The sequence below is a fragment of the Ornithorhynchus anatinus genome, chromosome 3 (assembly GCF_004115215.2).
Source record: "Ornithorhynchus anatinus isolate Pmale09 chromosome 3, mOrnAna1.pri.v4, whole genome shotgun sequence".
Classification (NCBI taxonomy): domain Eukaryota; kingdom Metazoa; phylum Chordata; class Mammalia; order Monotremata; family Ornithorhynchidae; genus Ornithorhynchus; species Ornithorhynchus anatinus.
In genome coordinates, this window is record NC_041730.1 from 107,650,673 (window position 1) to 107,669,650 (window position 18,978).

Below are 18,978 nucleotides of genomic sequence, written 5' to 3' on the forward strand. Positions count from 1 at the left end.
GTTACACTACCAGAATGATTGCAGATGGAGGTGGGGTGTTCTGAGGGAGGTGGAGTGTTCTGGGCTAGATGTGTCCATGGAGTCACTATGGGTCAGACTCAACAGAATAAGACAAGACGACACAACAGCATAAGACAGAACAAGACAAGACCTCTGACTCCCTGGTCTGTGTATTTTCCACTAGTTGCTCACCACATTTCCAGGAACCTGAGTTTAAAGACAACCTTGATGTTCCCTCTGCCTGCCAGTAGTATGCATTGCATAATACGAATGCAATCTCTCGGCTCTGATGGCCTCACTGCGGTGCCATTCTGAGAGACCTTCTTTGTGGTGACAGGACAAAGAAGCTGGATTGTGTTTCCCTTCAGCACCTAAAGCAAATGTCAGTTTTTTACCTAGCTTTCCACTTGTGCTGTTACCAACTGGGTTATTTGTTTTTCAGTCGCTTTGAAGAGCTATAGAAAATGTTTCCAACTTTTAAATTTAGATGATGAATAGCGCAAGAGCCATTTTCCATCACTCAATTCTCACATGCTGCCAACTGAGCACATGACACTACTGAATAGGTATAATGGGATACCCAGCGGGACATATCTTGTTTATATTGGCTCCTCAATCTGAAGTTTCCAATCATTTTGTAATCATTTACATAAAACAACATTAGGACTTCTCTTGCATGGGGGAAGTTCATTAATCAGTCAGCTTCATTGTTCCCTAATATTGAACTTGAACTGATCAGTAGTTATAGCAGTTTGCCACATTCTAGCTTGTCTGAAAAGAAGTAAAAAATTGGCTTTCTTCCCTTTGATTTTATATGATTATCCACTCGCAGGTTTCTTTGGGCTTCAATCAGTACTTAGAGTCAATAGAAATGATCTAATATCCATTCCTGTAGAATTATCTAGTAACCACTGCTGTGATCAAAAGTTCCCTTTTCACCTTTATCACCCATTCTATATCTCCTCCAAATCTTTTTCAGCCTCTGTTTTCTGCAATCATCGTTCTTACACCTTTCATTTATTTATTGTCAGATAGCATTTGCTAGCTAACTGCTTTTTCTAGTAGATATTAAGGATAGGAACCTAGGAAAAGAAAAAATATGGATAGGTTCTGTTCACACATAACTAAAATACTCCATTAATCCCCAGCTTATTTCAGGGACTTCCTTGTGGTCCCACTGCCACTTTCACTGCTAATCTAAAGACATTCATCAATTTTCCTTTATCATCTGTGGCTTTTCTACCATCCTGCAAGAGCTACATGTTTTAGAAGTTTATACCAACTTAAGGGGAAATGCTTACAAGCCACTTTTTGTCCTCCACAAGTCCACTGACAAAATAACCCCAAGACCCATAAACAGCCTTGACTCCTAGAAACCAAAGCTTGCTTGCTTTTTTGTTTTGAATCTCGGGAATGCAATCCTTCTTTGGAATTCCTTTGGTTTTCTTTTTTTTTTAATTCTTGGTTTGAAGGATGGCCTGGTTGCGCTTCTAACACATAATCCTTTATATTTCAATATCATTTTTCTTTCTCCCAACTACTTCCACATCAATTCCTTCATTTTATCCTCGCATTCCTGTCATTCATTCATTCATATTTATCAAGCGCTTACTGCATACAGAGCACTGTACCCAACCCTCAACCACATTCTTCCTCTAGCCTGGAACTCCCTCCTCTTTCATATCTGACCGCCCATCACACTCTGCTCCTTCAAAGCTTTAGTAAAATCACATCTTCTCCAAGAGGTCTTTCCCAACTAGCCTTCATTTCCCCTACTCCCTCTCCCTTCTGCATCGCCTACATTTGAATTTGTACCCTTTAGTCACTACCTTCAGCAGCTCAACACTTAAGTACATATCTTTAATTTGTATTCATCCCTGTCTCCCACTCTAGACTGTAAGCTCCTTGTGGGCAGGGACCGTGTCTACCAACTTTGTTATATTTTACTCTCCCAAGTGCTTAGTTCAGTGCTCTGCACACACTTAGCACTCAATACCAATGATTGATATATCTGCTCTGCTGGTAAGAGAGGGCAAGAGCCTCCAAGCAGCAACAAGGAAGTTGATAAGCATGGCAGCCCTGGTTTCATATACTTTGATCCTATATCTGAGTTGTTCTTCTTGTTTTTATCTGCAACCTGTACTCCTGCTCTCCTTTTCCTGATTACCTACATATATACACTGAAGAGATAGATAAAGGTAGCACATGAAAATGCACTCTCTCAATGTGTAAGATTTAGCAGTGTGCACAAAAGTAACTGATAAGATGATGTGTGACCTTGAATCATTTCTTATCTTCTATCCAAGTCCACATTAGCAGATAATTAGGTGACATGTCCCCAAAAATTCTACAGTGGCAGCAACTCCTTTTACAAGTTCATTTTCATTTTGATCTTTGCAGTGTTTAAAATTTAAATAGAATTGCTACTCCATAGCTTTGCAAGATCAGGGATTGTAAAGTCACAAAGAGTACAACTTTCTCCATGTCTTATCCAAACTGATGAGTTCTGAGTTTGACCAAGGAAAAGCTTGTTTCTTTGAACGAGTTGTCCATCACCTAAGATTGCTCAGGATAATGTTATTCTTCTTCTGGGGTCTGAGTTTGGAAATATGATCATCAGGCAGATATATTAAAAAGAAAGGTAAGAGGTTTAGATCTTTATGACCTAGCTGGACCAGCAATAAGTTAGAAAGAAATAGGGAAGTCACTCTGCCAAAATAAACAAAAAACACTTTATCAGAAAATGTGAAGTCGAATACTAGCTTTGGGCTTAAGTGCTATTCACACTATGAGTTTTGAGGCTGAATGTACAGATCCTGTCAAAATTCAATCTTTCCATCTTCCCTCCTTCATTACAGAGGTAATGATTTTCTTTTTACAAGAAGTTGCTGAATGTTGCTTTTTGTAATTGACTTAACAGAGTTCAGTAAAATGCTGTGTCTTTCTGAGAATATCAGACCTCAAATTTCACCACAGCTGTTCTCCCAATCAGGTGAGGTAGATTAAACTAATCAGAAACCTCCAAGGCCAATTAAGAGGTTTGGAAATGCTAATCCATACAACAAAGCAATATTACAATCAGAATGTGCCAGTGAAATTCAATGTCACAAATTCACAACCAAGACAAACCCTTAAAACATTTAAAGAAGGTTTTCATGGAATTTTGCTTATCTGGATTACACTGAAAATTTGATACCATCCCAATTTTACAAAGCAGAAAGCTTTGAAAGAGAAGTAACAGATTACTTTGTTCTTATATTTACCTATACCAGCTTCTTGGGGAATAAACACATCTGCCATGATCTCTAGAGTAAGATCAAGACCACTGTTTTCACAGGAAATTCAAATCACAGTCTCCAACAAAAACCATGATCGAGTTTTTCTCCATGAAACTATCCACTGGGCAGCCTTCAAAGATGGTGGGTTGGCCAAACAAAGGCACTAAAATTGGCTTGAGCCAAATGATCAAAGATAAAAAGTTTACCTGTGGCAAAATAACCACTGAACCACATATCGGGAAGCAATTCAGAACTCAGACAAAAGTAAGGCTTACAGAAACCTGTGCCACGACTGAAAATCAAGTTAAAGGGCTTGTACAACAGGTGGTGAAATGTCTCTGCCAAAGAGATGCAAGAGTATGAAGGCCTCCATGAAACCAGAAACTTCTAAAGACAGTAAATCACCCTCTTCAGACCCACTTGACACTTCTGAAGAGTAAATCCTGAAGCAATGGCAACAACATTTAATATTCTCAACACACCTTCTACTATTAAAGATAAGGCCTTCAAAGCATAGAAAACCTTTCATGATGCAAAGACAGAGTTCTTGTTCCAAGCAAACCATCTCCATGATGGCCAAGCAGCATTCTGCCACCAAGGACCTATCTCAACATGCTGTTGGGAAGTAGCATGGGCCTGGGAGAAGGACATGGGTTCTAGTTCAGCTCTGCTACTTGTCTGCTTTGTGACCTTACGTAAGTCACTTTACTTCCTGTTATCTCATTTGTAAAATGAGGATCCAGACTGTAAGCCACATGTGGGACAGGGACTGTCTTCAACCAGATTTGCTATCACCATGGATGGCACGACCATCCTTCCCGTCTGTCAGGCCTGCAATCTCGGTGTCATCCTTGACTCGTCTCTCTCGTTCACCCCACACATCCTATCCGTTACCAAGACCTGCCGGTTTCACCTTTACAATATCGCCAAGATCCGCCCTTTCCTCTCCACGCAAACGGCTACCTTACTGCTACGGGCTCTTGTTATATCCCGGCTAGACTACTGTGTCAGCCTTCTCTCTGATCTCCCTTCATCCTCTCTCGCCCCGCTCCAGTCTATTCTTCACTCTGCTGCCTGGCTCATCTTCCTGCAGAAACGATCTGGGCATGTCGCTCCCCTTCTTAAACACCTCCAGTCGTTGCCTATCAACCTCCGCTCCAAACAAAAACTCCTCACTCTAGGCTTCAAGGCTCTACATCACCTTGCCCCGTCCTACCTCTCCTCCCTTCTCTATTTCTACTGCCCACCCCGCACGCTCCGCTCCTTTGCTGCCCACCTTCTCACCGTCTCTCGGTCTCGCCTATCCCGCCATCGACCCCTGGGCCACGTCCTCCCGCAGTCCTGGAACGCCCTCCCTCCTCACCTCCGCCAAACTAATTCTCTTCCCCTCTTCAAAACCCTACTTAAAACTCACCTCCTCCAAGAGGCCTTCCCAGACTGAGCTCCCCTTCTCCCTCTACTCCCTCTACCACCCCCCCTTCACCTCTCTGCAGCTTAACCCTCTTTTCCCCCCATTTCCCTCTGCTCCTCCCCCTCTCCCTTGCCATCCCCTCAGCACTGTACTCGTCTGCTCAACTGTATATATTTTCATTACCCAATTTATTTTGTTAATTTTGTTAATGAAATGTACATCGCCTTGTTTCTATTTAGTTGCCATTGTTTTTACGAGATATTCTTCCCCTTGACTCTATTTATTGCCATTGTTCTTGTCTGTCTCCCCCGATTAGACTGTAAGCCCGTCAAACGGCAGGGACTGTCTCTATCTGTTGCCGACTTGTTCATCCCAAGCGCTTAGTACAGTGCTCTGCACATAGTAAGCGCTCAATAAATACTATTGAATGAATGAATGAATGAATTTGCTTGTATCCACCCTAGCACTTAGTACAGTACCCAGCATATAGTTTCCTTCACATGAAAGAAAATCTGCTCACTCTTGGCTTCAAAGCACTTCATCACCTTGCCCCCTCCTACCTCACCTCCCTTGTCTCTTTCTACTGCCCACCCTGTACACTCCACTCCTCCACTGCTCACCTCCTCACAGTCCCTCATTCGCGCCCGTCCCGCCGTCGACCCCTGGCCTTCATCCTACTGCTGTCCTGGAAATCCCTCCCTCCTCACATCCACCGAACTAACTCTCTTCCCCTCTTCAAAGCCCTACTGAGAGTTCACCTCCTCCAGGAGGCCTTCCCAGACTGAGTCCCCCCTTTCCCTCTGCTCCTCCTCCCCTCCCCCCTCCCGCCCTCTTCTCTTTCCCCTTCCCTTCAGCACTGTGCATATTTGTATATATTATTTATTACCCTATGTATTTTGTTAATGAGGTGTTTATCTCCATGATTCTATTTATCTTGATACTGTTGTGTTGTTTTGTTTTGTTCTGTTTTGCTTTGCTGTCTGTCTGCCCCGTTTAGATGGTGAGCCCGTTATTGGGCAGGGATTGTCTCTGTTATCCAATTGTACATTCCAAGTACTTAGTAGAGTGCATAGTAAGCACATGCACTTTAGCACATAGTAAGCATTCAATAAATACTAATGAATGAATGAATGTAAGTGCTAAATGACAATTATTTAACCACAACCACAACAATTAAACCACAATACCACAATTATTATTATTAATTGTGCCTCCCCCAGAACTGGCACCCACTCTCCTCTGCACCTCTGAGGAGACTTCATCCCGTCCTGCCTGCCTTCCATCATTCCACTGTGAAAGAGCACAGCACCTGCAGCATGAGGCCATCTCCAAACCTTGGGCAGCCTAGTGGCTGCTGCAGCAGTCACTGAGGCTCCAGGTGTGCTTGGACTCTGAGCCTCAAGGAGCCTGAAATTCTTCCCCTCTAGCCACAACATCCCATTGATTTTGGTTTTTATTCTGTGTATTTATCCTTGTGTTTGATGCTGTTTTGGGGTTTTGTTTCATCACTCCTGATATGATTATCTTCAGGCCCCTCCAACACTTTTATTCATAGATCATGAGCCTCTCCAAAAGAAAGGGACCCCATCTAAATTCCCACCTGTGTATTCTTTCTCAGCACTTGGTATAATACTCTGCAGACAGTAAGCACTGAATAAATACAAGTATGATTAATTCTATTACTAAGTGAAATCACCTCAACAGCAGAGTACTGAAAAATGGTAAAAACCCTTAGACTTGTTAGGTCTACAAATCTCTGAGCAAGAACTGGGTCTGATTTCATTATCTTGATCTACTCCAGGGCTACACAGTAAGTGCTACAATACTATCATTATTATTCTAATACTCACTGAATTTAAAACAGGAAAACTTAACTTATGAAAAAATAACTCGAGATTCTTAGGAGCTATTAATAATTATGAAAAAGGAGTAGTAGTATTTAGTGAAATTGAAGCTCCTTAATTGATATTTTATTTTGTGCAGACTGTAAACTTCTCCTCTACACTGTAAGTTCCTTATGATCAGGAAAGGTGTCTGCCAACTTTGTTACATTGTACTCTTTCCAACTGTACACAGTAAGTGCTTGATAGTAATAATTAATTATTAACAATTAATTATTATTATTATCATTTTGGTATTTGTTAAGCTCTTTCTATGTGCCAAGCACTGTACTAAGTGCTAGGGTAGATTCCAGATACTCAGGTAGGTTCCTATCCCACACGGGGCTCACAGTCTATTTAGGAGGGATAACAGGAGAATAGAAAATCCCCATTTTACAGATGAAGGAATTGAGGCACAGAAAAGGTAAGTGATTTGCCCAAAGTCATACAGCAGACACGTGGCAGAACTGGGATTAGAACCCAGTTCCTCTTACTCCTGGGTCCATGCTCTTTCCCCTAGGCCACACTGCTTTCCATACAATTGATTGGTTGATATTGCACATATTTGTCCTTGTACCTTATGCTGTTTTAACGTTTTAGTGTTTCATTGCTCTTGTTGTGTCTGTCTCCAATTCTTTCCCACACCTATATTCACTGATTATGAACCCCTCAAGGGATGGAGTCTGTATGTCTGTATGGGGGAACACCCTCATACTCTTTCCCAGTGCTTAGTACAAACTACTACAATTACTATGTAATAAATGCTTTACAAATACCACAGTCACTATTACATTTATTGGTATTTTTTTAAGGGCTTACTCTGTTCCAGGCACTGTACTAAGGTCTGGGGAAGATGCAGCTAGTCAAGTTGGACACAGTCCATGTCCCATGTCACAGACTCAAACCCCATTTTATGGATGAAATAATTGAAGCACAGAGAAGTGAAGTGACTTGTTGAAAGTCACATAGCAGACAAGTGGCAGAGCTGGGATTAGAACACAGATCCTTCTGACTCCCAGGCCTGTGCTCTATTCACTAGGGCATGCTGCTTCTCAAGATTTCTGGGATTTAGGAAGAACTAAACTGGGTTAAGAATGTAGCCAGTTCATCAGCACTAACAGTTGAGTGACAATACAATCCACATATTGATCGACCCAATTCAATTCATTCAAACCAACCTGAATTTACTCTATTACTGTCAAAGTTGATTTGCCCATGGAGAAGCAGCATGGCCTACGTGAATAGAGCACAAGCCAGCAAGTCGGAAGGATCTGGGTTCTAGTCCTGGCTCTGCCACTAGTCAGCTGTGTGATCTTGGGCAATCACTTAAATTCTCTGGGCCTCATTTACCTCTTCTGTAAAATGAGGATTAAGATTGTGAGCTCCATGTGGGACAAGGACTGTGTTCAACCTGATTACCTTGTATCTACCCCAATGCTTAGAACAGTGGTGGCACACAGTAAGTGAGAAGCAGCGTGGCTCAGTGGAAAGAGCACGGGCTTTGGAGTCAGAGGTCACGGGTTCAAATCCCAGCTCGGCCACTTGTCAGCTGTGTGACTTTGGGCAAGTCACTTCACTTCTCGGTGCCTCAGTTCCCTCATCTGTAAAATGGGGATTAAGACTGTGAGCCCCACGTGGGACAACCAGATTCCCCTGTGTCTACCCCAGCGCTTAGAACAGTGCTCGGCACATAGTAAGCGCTTAACAAATACCAACATTATTATTATTATTAACAAATAGCCCACACAAAAAAAAGCTGACAAGCCAGTATTGCCTCACTTTGGATATACTAAAGGTTTTCAGCCTTCCATCACCAAGCAAACTTCAGAAATAGAACTATTTGTTATACAGCCAACCAGAACTGTTTGCTTGAGGCATCCTACAGCAATGTTATTGTGTCTAGGTGTGGCTGAGGCAATGTCACAGGCAAGGAAATCAAACTGAGCTGCTTGTATTGCCTTTATAAGAAAGCTAAATCTTGTCCTGAACCAACCTCCCTCTTCCTATTTAACAGACAATTATTCTCCTCACCTTCAAAGCCTGATTGAAGGCACATCTCCTTTGAGAGGTCTTCCGTAAGCCCTCCTTTCCTCTCTCTCACTCCCTTCTGCACCACCTTGACTTATTCTCTTTATTTATCCTTCGTCCTAGCCTCTCAGTACCTATGTACATATCTGTATTTTATTTATTTATTTATATTAATGTCTGTCTCCCATTCTAACCTGTAAGCTTGTTGTGGACAATGAATGTGTCTGTTTTATTGTACTCTCTCCAGTGCTTAGTATGGTGTTCTGAACAGAGTAAATGCTCAATAAATATGATTTACTGACTGGCCCATGTGCCACAGAGTCCAAGAACAACAGTGAGGTGGCCAGTGGTGGCTCTGTGTATGAAGGGAGAAGTTTCTCAAGTTTCAGGTCATAACTCTTGCTCCTCCGAGAAGGTCTATGACTGTTTCAGACAATTTCAGGAGTGGCACATCTTGTACTGATTTTCCAGGAAACCGAGTAAGCAGTGACTATTGGTGTTGGTAGAGATGTTTCCTCTCTCTTATCTGCTCAGAAACCCAAGTTGCAGAAACAGTGTGGCTTAATGGATAGAGCACAGGCCTAGGAGTCAGAAGGACCAATACTCGCTCCACCACATGTCTGCTGTGTGACCTAGAAGGACCCACTCTACCACATACCATATGTCTGCTGTGTTATCTTGGGCAAATTACTTAACTTCTCTGGGCCTCAGTTACTTTATCAGTAAAATGGGTGTCAAGAGTGTAAGCCCCAGGTGAGAGAGGGACTGTGTCCAACCTGATAATTAACTTGTATCTACCCTAGTGCTTAGAACCGTGCTTGGCACATAGTCAGCGCTTAACAAGTACATTACTATTGTTATTATTAATAATAAGTTACACAAGTAAAGCTTAGGGAAATCCCAACCCTGTAAGTACTTTGGTACTCATCCTACTCCCAGACCCACAACTCTTATATATATAGCCTTATACCCTGCTGCTTCCCCTATATGTAATTTGTTTTAATGCCCGTTTCCCTCTTCTAGACAATGATTTCCATGAGGGTAGGGATCATGTCCACGAACTCCATTGATTTGTTGGATAGGAACTGTCTCTCTATCTGTTGTCTAATTGTACTTTCCAAGTGCCTAGTACAGTGCTCTGCACACAGTAAGTGCTCAATAAATACGATTGAATGAATGAATGAACTCTTCCTTGTTCTTAATGTAATACTACCGAGCCAGACTAGCTAAATGTCATGTAAAGCTCCCAAAGTCTTATCATGTTGAATTAAAAATGCCAAATCATGTAAAGGGGCACACCAGTGACCCTGACCTGGAAAAGAAAAATTGATGGGGAGAAATGTATTTCTAAATTTGAAGTGTAACTGCGTAACCAAAAAAAATCCCAAAACATTTGGCATAAGTAGACAGATAATATAGTCTTATTTGAGTATAGACAATAAAGTGATGCATTTGCAATGTTCCTATCCATTTCACTAACTGTCTGAGAAGGGGGTAAGCACATTATGGATAGTATATGTCACAAGCCTCACTGTGAGGAGCAGTGTGACTCAGTGGAAAGAAAATGAGTTTGGGAGGCAGACAACCTGGGTTCTAATCCCAGCTCTGCCACTTGTCTGCTTTGTGACCTTGGGCTAGTAACATAACTTTAAGCCCGTCATTGGGAGGAATTGTCTCTATCTGTTGCCGAATTGTATATTCCAAGCACTTAGTACAGTGCTCTGCACATAGTAAGTGCTCAATAAATATTATTGAATGAATGAATGAATGAACTTTGGACTGCCTCCATTTCCTCATCTGTAAAATGGGGATTCAGTACCTGCTCTCCCTTCCCATTAAATTGTGAGCCTCCGTGTAGAGGAGAGATTGTGTCCAAACTGATTGTCTTGTAACAAACTCAGAACTTAGTACTGTACTTGAATTATAGTAAATGTTTAACAGATATTATAAGTACTATCATTATTGTGATTAATAATAATGAAAAGCAACCAATTATTTCTATTGCACATTTACTGCATGCAGAAAGCTGTACTAAGCACTTGGGAAAATACAATATAGCAAAATTGGCTGATATATTATTATTATTAATAAGAAGAAAAATGCCAGAAATGCTCTGAGAATCTGGGGACATGATTCTGCCCACTGCTGGTTCTGCCTGTAGTTGGGCTAAGTATGGGTGAAGACTGCACCTCCTCTCTGCAATGTGCTACATCCTGCCCATCTATTTGTCTGTTGCATGTATAGTTAGCTGTACTTTGTATTTAACTAAAACACCACTGATTGTGAAATTCTTCTATGACTCTATATTTGGCTGCAAAGGCCAAAGTAGGATCCATTTTCCCACCCACAACGGGCACACAAAAGGGTTGTTCTCTTGTTTACTTAATGTTTGTAAGCAGACGCACTTTTATCTTATATCTCCTTGTCTCTTTTTCATATGAAGCTATTACTCAGAGAGCCACTCCCTCCTTGATGGCAGTTCCAGGAATGTCTAGCCTCTGCAATTTAATCCCAGTTTTCAGCTAACATTGTCTGGGGCTTTGTTTCAACATGTTCTTAATTTTTTTTTTCTCTACTCTATTTGCTTTCAGTTTCATCTCCCCACAAAGCAGCTGATTGGGTATCCTGCTGTCACTCCTTCTCCTCGCATGGGCCACCCAGAATGGCTCTGTTTAGGTGACCATAGCTTTGATGCTAGGAGACTGTTCCAGAACTTCATTGTTTATGACCTTGTCTTGCCACTTGAGATAGAATATGGTCCTTAAGGGATGGTAGTAGAAGTGCTCAAGGAGAAGTAGCATTGCCTAGTGGATAGAGCATGGGCCTGGGAGTCAGAAGGACCTGGGTTCTAATCCTGGCTGCACTACTTGTCTGCGGTTGACAATGGGAAAGTCACAACTTCTCTATGCCTCTGTTACCGCCTATGTAAAATAAAGATCAATACTGTGAGCCCATGTGGGACATAGACTGTGTCCGACCTGATTAGCTTGTATCTACCCCAGTGCTTAGTATAGTATCTGGCACATAGTAAGTGTTGGGGAAGCAGCGTGGCTTAGTGGAAAGAGCCTGGGCTTCGGAGTCAGAGGTCATGGGTTCGACTCCCGGCTTTGCCACTTGTCAGCTGTGTGACTGTGGGCAAGTCACTTAACTTCTCTGTGCCTCAGTTACCTCATCTGTAAAATGGGGATTAACTGTGAGCCTCACGTGGGACAACCTGATTACCCTGTATCTACCCCAGCGCTTAGAACAGTGCTCGGCACGTAGTAAGCGCTTAACAAATACCAACATTATTATTATTATTATTATTATTATTGCTTAACAAATATCATGTGGGTTGTCCAGATCTTACAGTCTTAGATCTTCAATTTTGTCAGGACCCTGATACTATGCTCCCAACTGATGTGATGTTCTTCTAGATTCTGTTTTCTATTTCCTTACTGTGTACTGCAAGTTGTCCTATAATATGGAAGCTGTGTCCATTGGAAAACCACACATTAAAGACAGCTTGCACAATAGCACCTACCTATTCAGTAAGTCAATCAGTCATATTTATTGAGCACTTACTATGTGCAGAGCACTATACTAAAGGGTTGGGAAAGTACATTATAGCAGAGTTGGTAGACATGTTCCCTGCCCAAAAATCTGACATGACACTGAATGTAAGATCATGTGTACAGAAATCCACGAATGGTTTCTTGACACTGTGAGGCACTGTATCCAAACAGGATCTCATTGGGGGATTTGGGAATCACCAGGATTGAGCAGATTAACTCACCAAGGGAGTGAGTGAAAAATTAGAAAATGGCCCAGGACAACATTTTGGGGGACAAGCCACACTTAGAGAATGGGTGACTGAGGAAAAGCAAGCGAAAGAGAGTGAAAAGGATCTCCTCTTGGTAAGAGGAGAACCAAGGAGAGAATTGGGTCAGTGAATCCAAGGATAGATAGTGTTTCCAGGTGAAAGAAGTGGTCTACAGTATCAAAAGTTACCAAGAAATCAGATAATTTAGGATATAATCCACTAGATTTAGAAAGCAGGAAGACAGAAGCTTGGAGAGAGCTAGAGTGTAAATTCACTTTGGGCAGGGAACATATCTACCAACTCTGTTATATTTTATTCATTCATTTATTCAATCAATCATATTTACTGAGCATTTTCTGGGTGCAGAGCACTGTACTAAACACTTGGGAGAGAAGAATATAACAATAAACAATCACAGTCCCTGCCCATAACAAGCTTACAGTCTAGAAGGGGGAAGACAGACATCAATAAAAATAAATGAAATTTTAGATATGTAGCTAAGCACTGTGGGGCTGGGATGGAAGAAGAGCAAAGGGAGCAAGTTAGACCAATGCAGAAGTAGTGGGAGATAAGTGAGGTTTAATCTGGGAAGGCCTCTTGGAAGAGATGTGCTTTCAATAAGGCCCTGAAGCTGGGGAGAGTAATTGTCGGATTTGACGAGGGAAGGCATTGCAGGCCAGAGGTAGGACGTGGCCTAGGGGTTGACAGCGAGTTAGGCGAGATCGAGGTATAGTGAGAAGGTTAGCACTAGAGGAATGAAGTGTGCGCACTGGGCTGTAGAAGGAGAGAAATGAGGAGAGGTTGGAAGGGGCAAGGTCTTGGAGTGCTTTAAAGTCAATGGTGAGGAGTTTTTCTTAGAGGCACAGGTGGATGAGCAACCACTGGAGTTTTTTGAGGAGTGGGGTGACATATCCTGAATGTTTTTGTAGAAAAAACATCTGAACAGCAAAGTGAAGTAGGGACTGGAGGGGAAGAGACAGGAGGCTGGGAGGTCAGCAAAGAGGCTTAAGCAATAATCCAGGAGGGATAGGATGAATGATTGTATTAACGTGGTAGCAATTTGGATGGAGAGGAAAGGGTGGATTGTAGTAAGTGCTCAATAAATATCATTGATTGATTGACTGATTGCTCTGTACAATATAAGTGTTTAATAAATATCACTGATTCATTGAGAGTGACATCAACAGAGTGAAAATAGCGGAAATTGGCTTGCGGAGAGTCAGGGAAGGAGGTGGCTAAGAGAAAGTGGAAGCAGCAAGAATAAATAACCAATTAGAGGATTTTGGATAGGAATGAGAGAAAGGAGGTAGGAAATCCCTAGAGGTTGCAAGTGGAATCCAGAGAAGGTTTGTTCATATTATAGTAAACTGCAAAAAAAGAAATCTCCATAGAGAATTCTCCTGCTGAAGTAATTTGTTTATCGTTTTCCAATTTTCTCAATGAATGTTTTTATGCAATACATGATTAATTTAATCAAGCTTCTTTTTTTCCCCATGGAGAAAAATAAATCACAATGATTAATTTATGTAATGTGGAACCTTGCTTGTGAAATTGTGAAGAAAGCTGCTTAAGTTGGCAGGCCTAATGTCCACCATCTGTCTGTACTAGATGAAGCCCCAGTGCTCCTTTAGTAAATTAAATAATACACAGCCAGGTTTTGACAGGAATTTTCAATTACGGGTAATTCAGTATTGATTGTGAATTCAACATTTGGTTGACCCAAATGATCCAATCCTTGTAATGGAGGTAATTAGCTGGACATTTTTAAAGTAGTATTTATTAAGTTCTTATTATGTGTCAGGCACTGTACTAAGCACTGGGATGGATACAAGATAATCATGTTGAACACAGTCTCTGTACCACACAGGGGCCACAATTACAATGCCCATTTAATAAACAAGGTAACTGAGGCAAAAAGAAGTTAAGTGACTTGCCCTAGGTCACACAGCAGTAAATTGGCAGAGCTGGGATTAGAGCCTAGATCCTTCAATTCATACGCCCATGATTTTTCGACTAGGCCAGGCTGCTTCTCTAATGCAGGGCATTTCCTTTCATGCATCTTCGGGTTTTTCATGCATCTCTTCCTTTCCTAGATATGGTGCATTTGGAATCTGTTTACTGTGTGTCAAGCACTGTACAAAGTGCGGGAGAAGACACAAAATAATCAGGTTGGAGATAGTCCCTGTCACATACAGGGCTCACAGTTTGAGTAAAATGGAGTAGGATTTTTCCCCCATTTTACAGATGAGGAAACTGAAGCATGGAGAAATGAGTGATTTGTCCAAGGTCACACAACAGGTAAGGGAGAGAGCCAGGATAAGAATCCACGTTCTTCTCATCACTCCCCTCTCCTTCCTCAAGGTTCAAGTCTCCCCTTCATCAGGATCATATCTCGATAGGAAGGAAAAACGTTCATTTTGTATCCCATTTCAAGAGACAACAGAAGTCTAGTAGCCAGACAGGAAAAGTGCCTGTGTTCTCAAAGCCCCACCAGATCAAATAAGTTGCACACCTCCTATCAAGATGGCCCAGGCCCCATCTCACATTGACTTTGCATCAGGACGCTTGAAGTGTCTCAGAACCCAAATCCTTCTGTGTGGGGAAGATAAATTTGCTAAGTAATTGGGTAGTACACTTAAGAGGATAAAATAGTAGTTACTATAAAATGCTCTGGCTGCTACACAGTCCTTTGATATTCAGTTAGCGGGAAGCAGTACCATAAAGTAATGAAAGATATACTTACTCTCTGTCAATCACAAGGCAGGTTACCGCTTCTGCAGCAATTACATTGGCCGTTCTCACATCTTCCCTACAAAGAAAACATAATAGAAATGAAAATTTGAAATGAGCTTCTAATGAAGAGGTCCATACATGAAAACTCAGAATACTTTCATTCTGTGAAACAGATGGGGAACATTCAGAGCCCATTTTGGAAGTTCCCTTCTGAAAATCATCTCAAAGACTATCCCTGTGTAGCCTCAGCCACTGGGGGATATGAAAACCCCATAAAGCCTGCTACCTCCCTAAAAAGACCCCCAAACTTTGCATTTTCCAATACAGAAAGGCGCAATGCCTTCTTTAATATTCATACACGGAAAATGATGAGTTTTACCTAAAATATTTTCCTTTAGTAACTTTTCAGTAGAAGTTTTCAAGATGAATCCCACATGGCAATTTTCAGATTTTTACCTTTTAAGATTAATACCTAGACTAAAATTAAGTAAAGGAATTCTGATATTTTAATATTTTTACTGATCCCAGTACACACATTCAGTAGTACCTCAAAATGTTTTCATTTTATAAATGGAAACTTGTAAGTAATTAGTCTGGGACATTATCTTGTGCTGCTTTCCAAATCACTATTTTTCTAAAATATAAGATGCATACCTTTAAGGGAAAACAACCTACAGAAAATTATAATTTATCCATAATTAGGGTTTAATAAGACACATGCTCTGAATTCATTCCATCAGAATTTCTATTGAGAGAATTATCCCAATGCATTTGTATATAAATCTATTTATGATATTATGATGCATGATTAGGAAAAATGGTACTAATGCATCTCTTCAGGAACCTAATTACAAAGTGAATTGGAGAATACTATTTTGATTGCCCTACAATTAGAATTCCTATCTGAAGAGATCCCGTAACAATGCCATATGATGCTGCAGATAGCAACAGGAAATTACAAAGCAAAATTTCTAATATCCAAAACAACTTTATTACAGCTCTATTATAAGTGCTTTCATTCCTTCATGTCTGTCCATTCAGTTATATATATCTGCAAGCCAGTGAGCTTAGTAAAAGCCCATTCCTGAGCAAGCCCAAGACACTGCTGCAGACTTAGACAAGGTGTTCTCTCCAAAAATGGCCAAAGTGCTGTCTCTTTATATACTAAAAAACAATTACAAATGTACAAATACAAATATGAAAGACTAAAACCAAGTAATCTACTTTATATTACCTCCTTTCTATAAACTAAAGGGAATAAAATGCAAAGTAAATCAAAATGTGTAGAATGATTTTTGAACTTTGGATTTTAATATGCCAGACTCTTTTCATAGTCTTATTTACTTTCTCAGCTTCTGTATTTCTTCTGACCCTGGGGAAGTTTAATGGGCCTTGGAAAAATGTGTCCCTTAATTACAGGAATTTTATGTAGCTTTACATTTTGAGGGGGACAGAGGGAGCTGACAGGTATCTTGTCCTGAAACTTCATCTTTCTGTCTTTCAGGTCTGACTTTTTGAGACAGGTTTTAGTAACAAAATGTTAAGTGAAGATTGGGCCATACAAAATGTAAAATTTGAAAGAGCAGGTTATGATTTTAAATCTTATATTTTAAAAAGTGGCATACAAAACATGACTTGGCCAAAGTTGGAAATATTAAGCATAATACCAGGTCAGATGCAAGGTTACTTATCTAATTATCAGTCTATCACAAATCCATCTTTTAAAAATTAATTCTTCTCAGCCAGTTTTGTAGCTAAGCATTGTGAACACAACTCTCAGGCTGTATGTTAACTATTGCAAAATTAGCAACTATTACTAGATTAATAAAAACACACCAATTTACAAATCCAAAAACAGTCACTAATAACACCTGTACATTACAGCCAACTAAAAACATTCATAGTAAATATTTTGCAAATTAACAGAAGTTAGATCCTTTTAATGAGTTAACAGAACACACACACACTTTTTTTTCAAATATTTTTTTCTGACCACTGACTCTGATATTTTCTCAGCTTCACCACTGGAATCTTCATCATCACTATCTCCACAAGTATCTCCACTATCTCCACCATAAGAATCACTATCTGTGTCTGAATAATCCGTAGTAGTATTCATGTTCACCCTTCCTGTCAAAGAACTGCACTCTCCTTCTCTGCTGCTACTAAATCTTATCTGCTGGACTAACACTGGAATTTACAGCTTTCACCTTATACGTCTGGACTTGGGAAAGGTCACAGCAGCTGTGACCATCCACTGTGTAATCGGTATCACTGAGAAATCTCAGCAGTCTAGGCTGAGCCATAAAGTAGAACATGGTAAGTAATAATAGTAGTAGAAGTAGTAATAGAAGCAGCGTAGCTCAGTGGAAAGAGCACGGGCTTGGGAGTCAGAGATCATGGGTTCGAATACTGGCTCCGCCACTTGTCAGCTGTGTGACTGTGGGCAAGTCACTTAACTTCTCTTGCACCTCAGTTACCTCATCTGTAAAATGGGGATTAAGGCTGTGAGCCTCAAGTGGAACAACCTGATTACCCTTTATCTACTTCAGCGCTTAGAACAGAGCTCTGCATATAGTAAGCGCTTAACAAATACCAACATTCATTCATTCATTCATAGAAAAAGTATTAGAAAGAGAAGTAGAAATAGTAATAGGAAGAGGAGGGGGAGAAGAAAGAGTTGTATCAATCAAAAATGGTATTTGACAGTTTACTGGGTGTAGAGCATTGTTCTAATACACCAGAGTTGGTTGACTCAATACCTGTCCACAAGGAGCTTACCGTCTACAGCAGAAGAATCAGGTATAGCAGCATTCATATTAAGTGTCCATTTACAGCCTTGAACTGTACTAAGTCCCCGGGAAGGGCAGAATAAACAAGTGGCACATTCAAAGAGCAGCCCCTAGACCTGAAGCTGATTTTGCACATTGGAGCCACTTGCCAGCTGTCAGCTCACTTCCTAGCATTTCCTTTTACCAGTCTTCACTGACAGACAGGCTTTCAGTTGCTTGTGGAGAGTGACATGATCAGTGTGTTACTGCAATTCATTATTTTCTGCCAAGTGAAGCAGATTCATGATGTCTGAAAACTAAGGCTTTATATATTGTATAGAGAGCCTGAACACTGAATTTCTCTCCTTAGAAACTCAAGGTTATCTTCATAAAATGGATAGGATGTCCCAAATGGATGTGAAATGAAAGTATGCAGAAAAATTCAGAGAGACGCTTAAATTGGCATTATCACGCATAAGAATGGCAGAGCACATCACATGTCTGATTAGGTTTTATAGGTAGAAATGATCACGATCTTAAAAAAAATACTTTCATTAATCTTTGAATATCTTTGAATATTAATCTTTGAAAACTGGAATATTTTACACTTGTAGAAAAGCAAAGGATAACAGAGCAAATACATAGCAAACATATGGGCATGAAGTAGCATAACTTAGCCCTTTAGGTAATTACTTACAAACAAGTATTTCTTATTACTCATGACAATATGAGTTGCAGTGAATGAAAAACAGGGTTAACGTTGCATTACAGATGGGAGAATTGAGGCTCATGGAGGTCTACTTGGTGCAGTCACAAGTAGAAGTCAGGGTTTCTGGGATTAAGGTGTTGCTCAGATTGCTCTGGGCTAGGATCTGCCTTGAGGGCTAGTTTCCTCAGTGTTGCTCACCAGATTCTGGGCAGACAGAGATCTCTCTCAGGGCCACATCAAGCAACTCCTTGGCTGAGGGTAATGAATTGTGAAGTTAGGGCCTGCTTCAGGCAATGAGTGAAGCAGATGCCTCAGGCACAATAACAGATGGGGCAGCCACAGGGCAGTAGAACTTTAAAAAATTGA

General features: G+C 40.8%; 1 protein-coding gene across 2 annotated transcripts in view; it reads right to left on the reverse strand.

Annotated features, from left to right (window-relative positions):
* PRKG1 (protein kinase cGMP-dependent 1) overlaps positions 1-18,978 on the reverse strand; it is a 1,170,280-nt gene that overhangs the window by 162,229 nt on the left and 989,073 nt on the right. For both annotated transcript variants that reach the window (XM_029061208.2, XM_029061209.1), the window contains one exon: positions 15,143-15,208. In XM_029061208.2, the coding sequence (XP_028917041.1) occupies positions 15,143-15,208 (66 nt within the window). The remainder of the gene's footprint in view (positions 1-15,142; positions 15,209-18,978) is intronic.